Below are 15,111 nucleotides of genomic sequence, written 5' to 3'. Positions count from 1 at the left end.
TTGAAAACAAATGAGGGGTTATTCACATGGGTGTACAGTACGTTTCACTTCTACATTGGCATGAGCAATATGGTATCCCACTGATGCTCATTTAATTGTCAAAAATGGTCTTGATTGAAATCGTGAAATCCCTTATAGCTGTTAGCATGACACTATTACATAATATGGTTTTTGAGCTGTTGTGTGCTTTTATCAATTACTTAGAGAAGGAAGGACAGTGCTATAAACTGGTGAACTGCAGTTTTGTCCTTACGTCTCATATTTCAAAATAAGAAATGACTGTCCTTTTTCTTTTTAATCCTAGCTATGGCCCTTTTTATTGTCTTGTGTCTCTTTTATATCCTGCTAATGCCTCTAATGTCTATAGCAAAACACTGTGAATTGCTTTGTTGTGGGAAGACCTTTTGCAAATTACCTTCCATCACACAAAGTTATTCCAATCAGCACCAATCATGTCTAATTATGTATAATAGAGATGTGTCTTTCACACTACGACTTGTCAGCTGCCATCCAGTAGTGGCTTAGCGTTTGCATAATGTTATTGACTGAAACAATACTGTATATTCTATAAATATTGTTGCATGCATTGCATGTAAATGATGGACAAATTACATTAAGGAAGCAAACGTTTATATTTGCAGATTATAACAACCAGCTTTGCCTTTGTATCACACAAAGAGAGAGATATTTTCACATTAAATCAACCAATAATAAATGTGTCAGTTGGGATGTAAGTATCTACATGCAACAAGCTACACAGGGACAGCTGAGCCAAAACAATGGTTACCGCTGTGCAGCAAGTTAATCATCGACTCTTTTTTTCTGCTCAATTTAAACTCCCATGAACAGCTTTCTCTTTTGGGTTCCATTAATATACTTAAGCATGCATTGCAGTCAAGAGGCTTATTTATTTTCATAAATGATTACTGTTATTTTAACTGTATAGATGATGTGCCTGTTTACTACTCTGCCTGCTCTTTCCAACCCTATTCCCACATGGAGCTGGATTTTTCTCGCCAAATGAAACACTGCCAGGAGGTGTTTTGTATGTGTTATGGAGCAACGTCTCTCTTGCTAATAAGAGAATTCGGCTTCAAGAAAAATTAGTCACACTTTGAAAGAGTGAGGCCTGGAGCGAAGACTGCCAATCATGCATGTACTGTAGGCATAAACAGAAAATAAAAAAAATCGAAAAAAACAAGAGTGCTAGAAAAATATTTTATGACTCATTATAGAATCAATAGACACTTGACCACCATTGTTTTTGGTTGCCATGTCTTACCTTAAAGAGTGGAGAATTTTTTAGGAACAGTCAACATTATATATAAGAGTTTCAGACAGCAGATTAACCAGTGCCGGCTCCTCTCTACTCTCTACAGCTTTCTTCTTTTATTGCCTTATCAGGAGCTGACTGATGCATTTTTTGTCCTTGAGAGAGCTCTCTGCTCTGGAGTCCTTGAATTAACCATCTGCAAAAACCAGCACAAAAGTCTTTTCCCACAGAACTGATGTCTGATCTATAACGGTTTGTCCATTATCTCAGATACCTCATGTCCTGATCATTCTCTCTACTGTCTGCAACCTACACAGTGCACAGTAAGGTCAGTACAATCACTCGAGGATGCAGCACTGGAAACCTTCGCTTTTAAACACCCACACTGTGTCTGGCTGAAAGAAATTCAAGCAAGAGCCCATGATATGAAAATATATCAACCACATAGTAATGTCCACAAAGACTAGTAAGTAAGAAACTCAATGTGTTTGTATCTCTCTTGTCAGTTTCACCATCCAGATGTTTTTTGGACTGTAGCTCCATTTCTGCAATCTTATTTCATGTAATTTAGCTTAAAAGTTTAGTTGTTTAACAATTTAGAAATGGACCTTCTGTTTAGCATCACAATGAACTCCAAAAATAGTCACATAAATCCTTTCACTGTCACAATAAGAGAAATATTCCCTTAAAGACGCTGGTGTAAAGCCAGTTAAGGAAGCAAGCATTACATCTTCTAAGTGTTGTAAAGAAAAAGACTTTACAGCTTAAGCTGGTTTCCACATTGACATGTTAATCAGCATGAAGGAAGGCAGTAATGTAAAGATGGCTACCAACGTTTCAGTGGATTTTTTTAAGGAGAATGTCAAAGTTCATTATTATCAAATACAAATAAGCTTTCTTAATATACTCACTGGTCTATTGTGCGACAAAATAGAGGACTTCCCAGGCTCATATTCAAAAATACTCTTGGGCTCTGCACGGTATTTCCGTGTGTCCACTTTCCTGTTGGGCGGCCCCCATTCGTTCCTAGTGCAAGAAAATAGACACGTTTCTTAAAAGACATCCTGACACTACAGTAGTTAATTATACAGCCTTACTTTTAGAACATGTTTGATTAATATAATTCAAGGTGGCTCAAAAGAAGTCATGTGAGCAAAAAGAGTTAAAGCAATAAATACACGACTATTATAGGAATGAATCCATCCCATTTGTTAGGTCACTTACATGACAGGACTCGGTTTCAATTTGGTTTTGATAGCTTTCACAATACTGATATTAATGCAAGGATTCTATGACAAATGATATGTAATAAACCAAAGAGATAAGACAAAGCTCCTCTTACGGATCATATGAGTCCTTTTCACTGTCTCTGGCCCTCAGTTGGAGGAGAGAGGGCATGGGTGGAGGTGGTGGGGGAACAGGGGACGGCTCTCGAGGGGCCACATGCCCACCGTTGTCCGAAGGGCTTTTGGCGAGCGGCCTGTATGTGTGTGTGCGGGGAGCAGGGTGGGACATGGTAGCGCTCTGTGACATGCTGTAGTCATCTGTTGAGGACAGAGGAAAAATCAGAGTGAGAAGAAATGAGGCAGAGCATAATTTTTTGTTTTAGTTTTATTAAAAAAGAAAAGAAAAACGGCCATACATATATTGTTGGGGGGTGGAGGGGTGGGGGGTGAGGCAGATCACGCCAGACAGGAGGAGACAAGTGGGTTGGGAAGAAATTACCTATTGAATGTCACACTATTTTTATTAACCGTACAAAGTCTCTCACCATTGTTTATGAAAGCATATGTTGCATTGTACGTGTCGGAGTAGTCATCATCTGTAGAACAAAGGAACAAAGACTGATTGGAGTAAAAGCACAAACATATTAAGTGGTACTGAGGGTACAAGCTTGCAGTTTCTTCTCTGGTGGATAACAGCAGACAGTTACAAAGTAATTTCAAAGCAGCATAAACTACTTCCTCTCTGTTCATTCGTAAGGCTCAGCATGTTTCAAACTATTGTTTTTCCAAGATGTTGGGTTAAAGTATAGGCCGACAGCACCTCACAGAAGCAGTGTAACCATGAGTATTTCATTCTAGCTGATGCTAAGCTGCCGTTTTCTGCCTTTCTTTGAAAATATGTGAATATTCATAGTGATATGAACTCATATGAACTCCTTTTTAGGCACACACAATCTAGAAAAAAAACAGTGTGTTTGTGTGTGTGTTTTGAGTGTGCACTGCGGCAGAAGAAGCCTGAGCAGTTATGAACAAACAAGCCTTGTACTGACTGTGTGATTCTGTCAAGCAGCAGAATTAGAGCAGATTTCCCAGGACAGCTCTGTGTCTATTAGAGGTTTCTCCCAATTCCTGCTCCTCTGCAGACTCTTCTAATGAGTTCTGGCTCTGAGGTTCTTTGAGTCTTTTGGTTTAATTCGCTAACATTCAGAGACGCATAAAGATACACACACACATACACACACAATTGTAAACGCAGTATGCATGAATGACCAATTCTGTTGAAAATGTCTGATCATCAAATCACATAACAAAAAAATAGTAAGAACATTTCTGCTGTTCAGTGAGATTCAGTACAGACTTACCTGCTTTGTGGACCTTGTGGATCTGTTTGAACATAGTTTTGTACCAATCCTTAGGCCTATCCACCGTCTGTGGAGAGAGAAATAACCATGAAGCTTTATGTGCCGTGAAATGCAACATAAAATGGATAGTTAGAAAGCAGCAAGGGTTCCTTCAGTTTTATAGGACATTACTGAGTGGTGAATAAAACACATTCTCAGCCTTCTTTTCGAGATCAATATTTCACTCACAGAAAGTTAACTTCAACTGAGAGACTTGAATAAATTAATTATACAGTCACTGTATTCACAGACAATTTCCACACCAGGTTTTTATTAAATGTCGATAAATTAGCAGCTTTCAGGGCAACATCGTGGTAGTATGTGGATTTGGTTTTCAGTTGGCAAAAACTGTGTTTACATTTCCATAGAATATGTCTCAGGTCTAATGTATTTGTTTCATCCTCCTGATCAAACAACACAAGTTAGGGTGGTGTATGTGAAGGCCATTGTACACAGTACTTCAAAAGCACTCCATATCATCTAGATGACCTTCTCTTTTGAAAGATCCAATCAAACCTGATGAATTTTAATACATCGTAATTAAACCTCATGTACACATGCAGTTTTGCTTGCAAACAGGTCATTACAGATGATCAAGACTGAAAGAAAGTTCCCAGTGACTAAGCGAAAAAAGTATTGTTGTAATCAATCAATGCAATCAATATATTATCTTTATTGAATGAGTACATGTTTAACAAAATATTAGAGTGTTGAAACAATACTAGTGTGTATGGTTGTACAGTTGATATGTCAGCTTTTCAACCTATTCAGAATTAAAGTTGCCACAATATCCAGTCATTTTGCCATATAATAACTTGATAAACATCTATGACCGTTTGTTGTGTGTGAGAGAGTTTGTGCTACTGCATACTTCAGAAATCAATTTCCGCAGGTTTGGTTTTCGACAGAAGCCACATTGTTTCAAAACCAAAGTGGGAGCTCCTGGTGCTCTGTCTGGAAAATCCAGGAGAAACCCCTGGTATGTGTGTCTTTGTGTGTACAGTATAGATCTAACAACCACTTCAAAAAAGAGCTATCAAATGGCAGAGACTTAATCCTCTCTTTATTCAGTAACACCAAACACTGTGTCTGGACTCTGGTCAGAGACGAGGGCGCTTGGCTCCACAGTGAAGTATTGTGTGTGACTGAGCATGTAGCACTGGCACAGCTAAGAGACGGACCAATTACCACTTCACTCTCCACGGTTACCAAATTAAGTGCCCGCAAAAATGTTTGTCTGCACTGCAAGGAGCATCTGTTTTTCTTCTATTCTGCTTTTTCTTTTATTTTCACCTTTTCTCTTTGCTTTTATTGCCCGCCTCTCATTCTTCCTGTAACTTTCTATTACTCGTGCATTCTACAGTTCAACATATCAGCCACTAAATGCTGCTGTTTACTAAATGGATCATTCAGTTAAAGGTGGAGTCACCGATTGTAGAGAATGCTTTGTGTCAAAATCACTTTGTCAAAATCAGTGACTATCTCCTCACGATCCGCTACCTGTACGTACTGTATGTGTGCTGAAAAAAAATTCAGTATCAATACACAGCCTATACTCTGTAAACAGAGATGTCGCTAGCTACGGTGGCCCTTAGTTTACATACCAGTTTACAAAGCCTAAGCTGTGTATTAACACCATATATTCTTCAGCCCATACACAGTACGGACAGATACTGGATCATGAGGAGATTCACTGATTTTGACAAAGTGATTTTGACATCAAGCAATCTCCAGAATCGCTGACTGCACCTTTAATAGAGGAAAGCTTTAACAGAGATAACACACATACAACCACTTTGAAAAGTAAGCAATGAGGATCTTGCATTACTAAAGCAAAGACCTTCAGTAAGCTGAGCAAAGTCTGAGCTCATCCATATAACTAGCACACAGAGGCAAAGTAAAATAAATACTGATAGGTAGCGGGAGCGACAGAAAAGGGCTTTTAATATCGGGTCAAAAGCTGCCGACAGCTGAAAGTTATCACCTCTCGTGAGCCTGATCGCATATCAAGAAGACAGAAATAGTTCAGACACTCCTGTGCAAAACTTAAGTGCCTAACTGAGTCAGTTTGTGTTTAGCGCTGTGTACGATAGACCTCACCGTGCGGATAGCAATAGGAATGCCAGACTCGTCCACAGGGCCGATTCCTTCATAATGAGGAGCTTTGATGACAGACACCCTTTTCTCTTCTTCTGAGAAGCGGGCGATGGGCACAGTGCTGCTGACGCTGGTGCGTCCCGACAGCACAGACTCTCTTGTAAATGACTCACTGCCCTCTGAAAAAGATGGAGGAAGAGGAGAAGAACACTGTCATTTTTAACTACTATTAAAAAAATAAAAAATAAAATCAACAGTAAATCATTTGAACGTTGACTGCTCTATGGTATGTTTTAAGATTTAAAAGGTGGATTCTGGAGATCGCTTGTAGGCAAAATCACTTTTAGATGAGAATCTCCTCACGATCCGCTACCTGACCGAATGTGTGTGCGCTAAAAAAATATCTGGTGTTAATACACAGCCAAGGCTCACAAAGGGGGCCCACCGTAGCTAGCAACATGCCTGTTTACAGTATCAGTACATTGTTATTACGCCTCGTGGTGTCCTCGGCCCGAATAAAGGGACAAAAGATGCGCGACTCACCAGAACTCCTGCTCTGCCTGTGGAGCCCAGTGTGGAATGAGGTGGGGGGAGGAGGGTACGATGGGGGGGAGAGGGGCCTCTGTGGATGGCTGCTACTTCCATTCATTGCGTGAGAGAGGACCTGGCCCTAGGAGTGAGCCACAAGCCAAAAACAAAGATAATTAGTCACTTCCAATCAGCAATTACAGCAAATGTACAAATGTTATTGGGTGTAAATGTCAAACAGGATTAGCAAAGGAAGAGAATGATTAGTTTAAGAAATCCATTAGTCATCAGATTGCTATAGAAATGAATTAAGAGGCTAAAGGAACTTGTGCCAAATATTGGGGCTAGTGTGATTCAAAGGAAATGCTGAATCTGAAGTGACAATGTTATAACAGTTAGTTACATCGAAACAGACAGAAGAGATTAAAACAGTGATAGTAAACAAACACTTTCAGATTGACATACATTACATCATAAATTAGTTGTTACATAAAAATAGACACGATACAGATACAATGGGAGGCTCTTCTGGAGAACACTTTCCCATTCAACATGACAAAAGAACATATGATTTCGACTACCATCTAATCTGCCAACGCAGCAACTGAAGTGATCAATTCACATTAAATCAACACACAACACTCTCTTGACAGTATTTAGCACATGTCTCCACAGCTGTGTTTTTCAGCTGTCTGTCTCGCGTATTTAAGACGGAAGCGATACCTTCTATTTTAAACAATCCAGCTACACTTGCCGCATAGAGTCTAATTACATCTGTTTTACAAATGTAACTAAAGTGATTCTGTGGTAGGAGCTCTGCGAAAACATGGCTGACCTACAAGCAACACTGTGTCTGAAAGCATCCCTGAAAGCATCAAATTCCTTGTTGGTGTAAAACCCTTCCTAGCAATAAATCTTTTTCTGATTCTGATTCTGTGCAGATTACTTTGAAGCTGGCCATTATAACTTAGTTATAGATCTTTGAATGACTGATCAAATTTCAAATTCTGTTCATTGTTTCAAAAGTCTGGCGTTGCTATTGTGAATTGATATTTTCTTGGTTAGAGAAACAACCGAGATAATTAGCACCTTTGTAGGTGGGACTAAGGTTCGAAATGGCATCTGTGGAAGAACAACCCCATGCAGTGAAGATATTTCTCACATAATTGCAATGGTGGAAGATGCAAGATGCAAGAGTTTTAAAATCAACAGTGACAATGCAAAGTAACTTTGATTGAAGCACATATAGATCCAATTGCTTGGCTAACGAGAAGCCAGTGTCAGACTAAATAATGTACTCTGTACCAAATGTCAATTTAATCTACTTATTAACCTTGTTCCAACTGGCAAGACAAGGTGCAAAAGAAAATGGATCTCCTTACATCTGCTGACATAAGACATTCATTTTGTATGTTAAAATATGAAACCCTCCCACTGGAAAACTGCAGTCTTTCAAGATGCCAATTACCTGCAGCCAACAGCTTCCAACATCACCCTCCTACAAATCCTTTAACAAAATATTCGTCTCATCATGAATTATTCATAGAAACCGTACTTTAGGAGAGGAATGTAATTATATTGGATGGCAAAAGAAAAAGGAATAATAGAGAGAAACAGAGAAAAGCACATGTTGCTAGAGTTCTAATGAGTACAGACACATCAGCAAAAGACAGGACCATAGTGGGATAATCCGACAGGTAGGTTGTAGTTGATGGTTAGTGAAAGGTAAAGATCGGTAGAAATAACATTTTACGAAGATTTGCTTCAGCCATCCAAATGGATTGGGGAAAGTTAGGGAACCATTTTGCCTTTGGTAATGATGTGTGTTACAGCAGTGACTTGTTGGGATAATTACGTTAGTGACAGTGGCTGCTGCAGCAGAGGTTGTTAGCACATCGTCAGGGCCTGCAGTGGATGTGTAGGTGGAGACATGGCTGAGGGTGGGTGATGGCGTAGGTGAGGCGCCAGGTGTATCCAGGCTACAGATCTGCAGCTCATCCAGCGGACCCACTGTGGACGAGGAGTAGTGGCTGAGAGCGGACACCGTCACGGGGGAAGCCGAGGGTGACGCATAGCCAACGATGCTCGTGCCTCCGCCGACCGTGGTAAGGCTAGGCCCCCTGAATGCACCAGCTCTGCTAGGAACGTACGGAGTGGGCGATAGAGCCTTGTGCATTAGGCTTATAGCCAGGTAGTCGAGTGAGTCTGAGCTGTGGCAACGGTAGGGGCAGTGCCGTGCTGTGTGGTCGGGGGAGGGAGGCCCCTGGTGTTGAGAGGGAGAGGGAGTTGATTGGAAAAAGAGGAAAGGAGGAGACTGCTTAGTGATAGCACTCATTAATAGCCACGTTGTCACAAAAGGATTTGTGGAAGGAACGCGTGAGCTTAACAGAAGGTGAGATGATTTGTGTCAGGAGGCTGCAGCATCATCATCTTCTGAAACATGTTTAATGCTGTGAATGAAGAGGTTCTGTTAGTTCTCTGTAGAAGGCAGCAAATACAAGGAGGTAACATCGGTAGAAAATAACTGAAACAGTTGGTTATCACACATAGGGTTTAAGTTCACACATGTAGAACCACAATTAGTTTGGTTGGTTGAGACTAACAAAATAAAGGGCAACACACACAAGCCAAATACGATGTATTGTATTCTTTTGGGGACTTTGTAGCTACGCTTATCTCAATACCTCTGTTTGTGTGTTGTGTCTAATGTGTGCTATGGCAGTCAAATGATGTTACGTAGCCTGTGTGTTACCCTTTAATCACTCTAGATGTCACCAAGACAAAAACCCAGGGATGTGGTATTACCATAACATTAGAATGGACAGCATTATTGCTCTTGTTAGTTGTATTGTTACAGTATGTAGTCAGTCATGTACCAACAGTTCTGCAGGAGAAGGTCTTGGTGGAACTGCAGGAGGAGCCTGTGGTATCTCCACCTGGGATGGAGCTGGACGTGGGTTTTGATTTGGAGATTGATCTGGGACCTTGAGTTCCACTGTGTTGTTTGAAGATTGAGGCTCACAATGTTTTGGATTCTCGGAGTGGACAGAAACCGATGCTGGCTGTGTCAGGGGCTGAGACAGGGTAGGATCCTTTTGTGAAGGTGGGGAAGTGGGAGGAGGGGAACCAATGGTCTTGCTCTTAGGTTGGGGGTCAGAGTAAGAGGTGAAGTGAGCTGGGGGGTCAGGGATGGTGACAGGTGTAAATGTGAGGGAAGACACCTTTCGTTCCTGGGCCTGTATAGCGGTGGTTGATGCACTACTGTTGTTAATATCGTTTGGGACGGTGGACTCGTGTGCCTGTTGGACTATGCTTGAACTGGTCTCTGAGTGGGAGTAAGAAGACATGCTACTCATAGTGTAGGACTCTTTTAATGTTGCTTTCTCATTCTGAGTGAAGGTTAGCATTCCAGGGCTAAAATCATTAGCCAGGGCAACAAGGGAGCTGTAGTCTAGTAGTGGATTAGTGCCAGTGGGCGCTAAGTGGAAACTCTCTCTCCTGGGGGGTGGCAATGGAACGTGATCCATATCCTTATTGGTAAATTAGAATTAAACAGCCAAGAGAAGTTCAAGCCACAACAATAAAAAAAATCATCAGTGCAAAGCTTGATACAAATCATCATCAGGTTTTTCCAAATACCAGTACATACTTCATACTTCACATAGTTCATAGAGTGTGGCCCTGTTTAACATTTCCATAATTAGGATGGTTTATAGTGTCATTAAGAATACGATTTTCCACATAGACTTTTATAAGCAACACATGTTTTTCTTAAAGCTATAGTGCGTGCCTTAATCATATAAATGCATTACGGTAACATTCAAGCCATCGCCAAACGAGTCGACTAAAAAGTTGAAAAGTTTTAAACTTATTAGCTCCACAAATTTCTGTCTGTATTTCTTAGTATGGCAGCATTTACAAACTGGTGTCAAACTGGTGACAAACTGGTGTCAACCCCTGACCCCCAGGGTCAGGGGTTGACAAAATCCCAAGCGCACAAGAAATGTTTCAGTTGTACATTCTACCGCTAACAAAAAACATGGACGTACAACAGAATAAATAAAATCCCATGCGCGATCACCGAAGGCTTACCTCATGTAGATGCGGTGACATTGTTGTAGTAATTACTCAAAATTCCTCATGGGGGCAACAGAAGTTACGCACTATAGCTTTAAAACTCAAAATAGCACAAAAAAATACATCCGTCTGTATGGTGTGTGAGACAATTTACCTGTGATGGTGACCTTTTGTCCTGTAGGTTGGGTCTGACACTGCGGAAACCTTTGGCAGCAAGAGAGCTGCTGTTGTCTCCATTCTTAAGGCCATCTGTTACACTGTGTGACCGCCAAGAATCTGTAGATAACGTCAATTGTGTTAACATCGCACACTGCACTGTGTTGATTACAATTTCTGGTCTCCTGAGGAGTGTTTCATAGATTATTTTGTCATGTGCAATATTGCCATGATTTCCCACTTTAATTCTTACTGAGACTTACCCAAGTCTGATGAGTGAGAATCACTCCCTGGAGAAGAGAGAAGACACAGCAATAAGTGACATGACTGAATATTACATCAGTCACCCTTGAAACAAATGTCCTCACTACTGCAGAGAATTATAGCGAGCTAAAGTAGTGTGAGAATGTTTAGTGTGACAAAAGAAGACTTGATGATGAGGTTAAGGGAGTAGACAAAGAGCAGGTGCTTTACTTATCCAAATGTGATACAAAACATCACCTGCTGTTCTAACATTTTAGAACTCACTAGAACTATCAAATGTGTGCTCGGTCTCGTGATCTTGTGAACAACTACTACTGCTTCAAACTACTAAAGATTATTCTCCTTTAGTTTACAGCCCCCACATTTTCCTCCAGGTAATGTATCTTTCCTGTCAACTAAAAGAAAAAAGAAAACTACACAAAATCACAGGGCAAACAAACAATTGAGATGTTGGTGCCAAACACATTACAGATTTCAAACATCACATGGTTGGTGTGAGGTTTAAATACTTGTATGCTTGCCTGAGTCTGCTTCCTTAAATCTGTACAATGTAGGTGGCGAGTGAAAATGTAGCATGAGATGCGAGCCACAATACCCACATTCATGGTAAATGTATACGGTTGTTAAATAAAACAGAATTATCCTTCAACCAAAGTGCTTTAACACTCATCTCAACCGAACATTTTTTAATATGCCGCTCTAAACTGATCCCAAATTGCTGGTTCTGTTAACTACGTCATAGTGGAGAGGGTTTACTCCACAGCACACACACCACTCTGAATTGGCTCCTTAGCCTCCATTCTCTAGTCTACAGTGTTGGAATGATAGCCGAGGGGGCTTTCTGTATTTCTCGTTAACAGCATTGCAGATTTTGGAGGGTTGAATCCAAGTTTAATAATATGCTGAACAGCAATAGTCCCTGCCAAGGCTTAGGGTCCCTCAGAAGTCTGCATGTCTCTTTCATAATGATGCTAGTGGCTACACATATGATGCTACAGTCCCCTGAAGGGTTGTTTGATCAGTCCTGCCATGCTCCTTAACCTTCTTTACTTGACAACAGATTTTCACACACACCACCCTACTATTGTTAAAAGGAAGCTGACAGTGCTAGAATGCAAACATGAGTGCAGCTGTTAACCTGGTTGCTGTCATTGTTCAGGCGCTAACACCGCTCAATAAGCAGAGAAGAGAAATAACCAGCTGGGGATGACATAATGTAGCTTCTGGAAGCAGAGCATGTACCTAAGGTTCAGCTCTTCTCCCTGCTACATAAAAAAAAACAATTCAACTCATCTTAACTTGACCTCTAATTCCAGATAACATGTGGCAAGACATAGGCTAGAATTTTAGGATTACGGGGCTTAACCATACAGCAGATCTCATTTAAGTTTGATTACATGAAACTGAAACACTAATTAAGTAGAACGTTGCCATTTATGTCAACAAACAAGTCCGCCCAAGAACATTTGTCCATGTTCTCCAAGAGCTCAGGGTCAAGGCAGCTGTGCCATGGCTAACCAATCAATGCTGACAGAAGAGAACCAGTTATAGTAAAATACTGAGCTGGGAAAAACAGTGAATACAAAACGTAGACAACAGGAAGAGCAGATTGAACTACCCATTCAAAGGGAGATATGACATGCAGCAGTGTGAGAGTATGACATATGACTGAGAGCTATCCAATGGAAGGAGGTGAACATCAACAACAGGTATGTACAGAATGAATGATGGCCAATTTAACGAGCAAAATCAAGCCCACAAACACGATAAGACACAGACAAAGATAGATCAAAAGGAAATAAAAGAATAAGGAAATAAAATAATCATCACACAATGAAATAATTAGAAAAAATAGCACGCTGCAGCACACACATTGCTTAAGCATACTTAGGCAGCTTCAGCCCATTTAAAAGTAGTTCAAATATGCTCAAGCCATATCAGGTTGATGATGAAAAAATAAAAAAAATAAGCCACTTTTAAAGACTTACCTTGCTGCTTTCAGTTTAGTCCAGTCAGTACCCGAAGTGGCCTGCATTTCTAGCTTTGTGTGCAACTCTTATAATTCAGACGATTGTTAATTTGTAGTGTGTTTGTGAGTGTTAGTACCTGGGCCTAGATTTGGTGTGCTCTGGACCCTCTTCATGGGAGAGAGTATGAGTGACAAACCCACACTTTTGCGAGCGCATCCTCCGCTATCTGAGAAATCATAGCCAGGCAGGGTGATGATCATAGAAGCAGCAGAGCACATGCACATGCACGTACAAATAGACATCAATACACACACAACCACACACAAAAATGCGTCCAGCCATAAACGTAATGCAAATAAGTGGAAGCAAAGCACATGCATTTAAAGAGCCCGATTTTTACTGCACAAGCTCATAAAATGCAACAAAGCTGTTGTACGGCTAAATTATACAACCTGATTGTAAAGTTTGAAGATTTTGTGTTGAATTAACTAGCCTAACCATTTTCAGTCGGATAAAAGGACACACTAATATTCTTAACAAATGCTTCCCCACACATTTTTTTCATCATTCAAGTACCTGGCACTTTCTGATTCTGTAACAAATCAGTTCTTAACAAATTAAGCTATATAGGACAATACAGGAAATATTTAAGATGTGAGTCAAACATGTTTTGTTTCTCCTTTAAATTACTTTTGTGTTTGTGTCTAATATTGGTAGTGTCTTTGGTGGTCTTTCAACATGTGACGAAGCTATTTTTGTTTCCAAGATGAGTTAAGTTACCACTGGCAGCCACACTGTGTGGGGTTGTGCAGTGTGTGTAGAAGGCTCAAAGACAAATTACTCAATCATTGATTCTCAGGCTGAAATATACACTTCAGTTTGGGATGACTGCCAACTTTAGGACAGAGCTTTGGATATGAAGTGGAGGAGGACTACATCAGTGTGATTTAAATCAAAGGGCTTACGATACTTATTAAAGTTTTTGGTCACAATAAATCAGGCAGAGAATGGACCAACACCGAAGTGGTGAAACATGGTCAGGGTTAGAATTATAGACTCATGTCTGTGGTATGAGGAAATGACCCATAGCACATAGCATTAAAATAACTAGGTGGTCTGAGATGTGAAAATTTAGGCTATACATTTATCATTGTAAAACATCCAATTCAGTTTGATGATGAGTTAGTCTATACTGAGAGAAATACAAGAGAAATTGCAAAAATGTAAATGTAACTATTCAACTGTGCCAAACAAAAATAATATGTCATGGGACATGGACAGAATGGATAATTCCCCAATAATCCTATTCAGTAAATGGGTTGTGAGTGTACTTGTTTACCTGTATTCATATTGAAGGGCACTTCTTACTGATCTACTGCAGGGGGACACACTTTCCTGGAAAACAAAACACAAAGTATTTCAAATAAATATACATTTTCAACAATGAATGTGGTCTTGAACAGCCGTTTTACCCTGTAAAACAGAAAGAACAAAAGGATCTTCCTGAAACTAAACCAATAAATAATTGAGTTGTTGCAATTATAAGAGGCATTCTAATATTTCATTAAAATCTCAAATATAAGCAAACATTTGGGAAATATGCCATTTCCTGCTGCCCACTAGATCAGATGGGCATTCCTTACTTTGATTCAAATCACACTACTTAGAGAGATAAGATCTCTTTGGCAGGAAAGTTTGGAGAGATTAATGATGCATACGAGTGGGAATGCTGTATGCTGACATACTGCAAGGACTGCAAGTCAGCTCGATTTTTAACTGCTTTCACACCATTTTTACCAATCTTGGGATGGGCTGAAGTGTGGACCTTTGTCGAAATGAAATGTGACAAACCAATCGATAATCTGAATCTGACTATAACATTCACAATTCCAGAAGACATTAGCATGGTCCCTAGACGTCAGATTGATTCGCAACTCAAGGTGTGCCCAGCCTCTTTCCCAAAGTGTGCCGGGAAAAGTCACTAGCCACCAATGGATACAAGGATAACATGATGTGGATATGAATGACAAAGAGATACTGATTCTAAATGATTTATAAGAGACAAAAAAAACATGGATATCTGACATGATCTGACACTTATCTTAATCTGTGCTTCATTT

At 40.2% G+C, this 15,111-nt stretch overlaps 1 protein-coding gene across 1 annotated transcript in view; it reads right to left on the bottom strand.

The window, feature by feature from the left end:
- Positions 1-15,111, bottom strand: part of sorbs2a (sorbin and SH3 domain containing 2a) — a 50,022-nt gene that overhangs the window by 17,748 nt on the left and 17,163 nt on the right. Inside the window, exons 3-12 of the mRNA XM_080029365.1 lie at positions 14,331-14,386; positions 11,021-11,047; positions 10,756-10,877; positions 8,380-8,787; positions 6,540-6,666; positions 6,000-6,175; positions 3,861-3,927; positions 3,045-3,095; positions 2,616-2,817; positions 2,185-2,299 (exon numbers count right to left, since the gene is read on the bottom strand). Of these exons, the coding sequence (XP_079885491.1) occupies positions 2,185-2,299; positions 2,616-2,817; positions 3,045-3,095; positions 3,861-3,927; positions 6,000-6,175; positions 6,540-6,666; positions 8,380-8,787; positions 10,756-10,877; positions 11,021-11,047; positions 14,331-14,340 (1,305 nt within the window). The 5' untranslated portion in view covers positions 14,341-14,386. The remainder of the gene's footprint in view (positions 1-2,184; positions 2,300-2,615; positions 2,818-3,044; positions 3,096-3,860; positions 3,928-5,999; positions 6,176-6,539; positions 6,667-8,379; positions 8,788-10,755; positions 10,878-11,020; positions 11,048-14,330; positions 14,387-15,111) is intronic.

The sequence above is a fragment of the Ammodytes marinus genome (genome assembly GCF_949987685.1).
Source record: "Ammodytes marinus genome assembly, chromosome: 6".
Lineage (NCBI taxonomy): Eukaryota > Metazoa > Chordata > Actinopteri > Uranoscopiformes > Ammodytidae > Ammodytes > Ammodytes marinus.
Note: the sequence above shows the minus strand (reverse complement) of the source record. Positions and strands in the feature narration are given on the sequence as shown.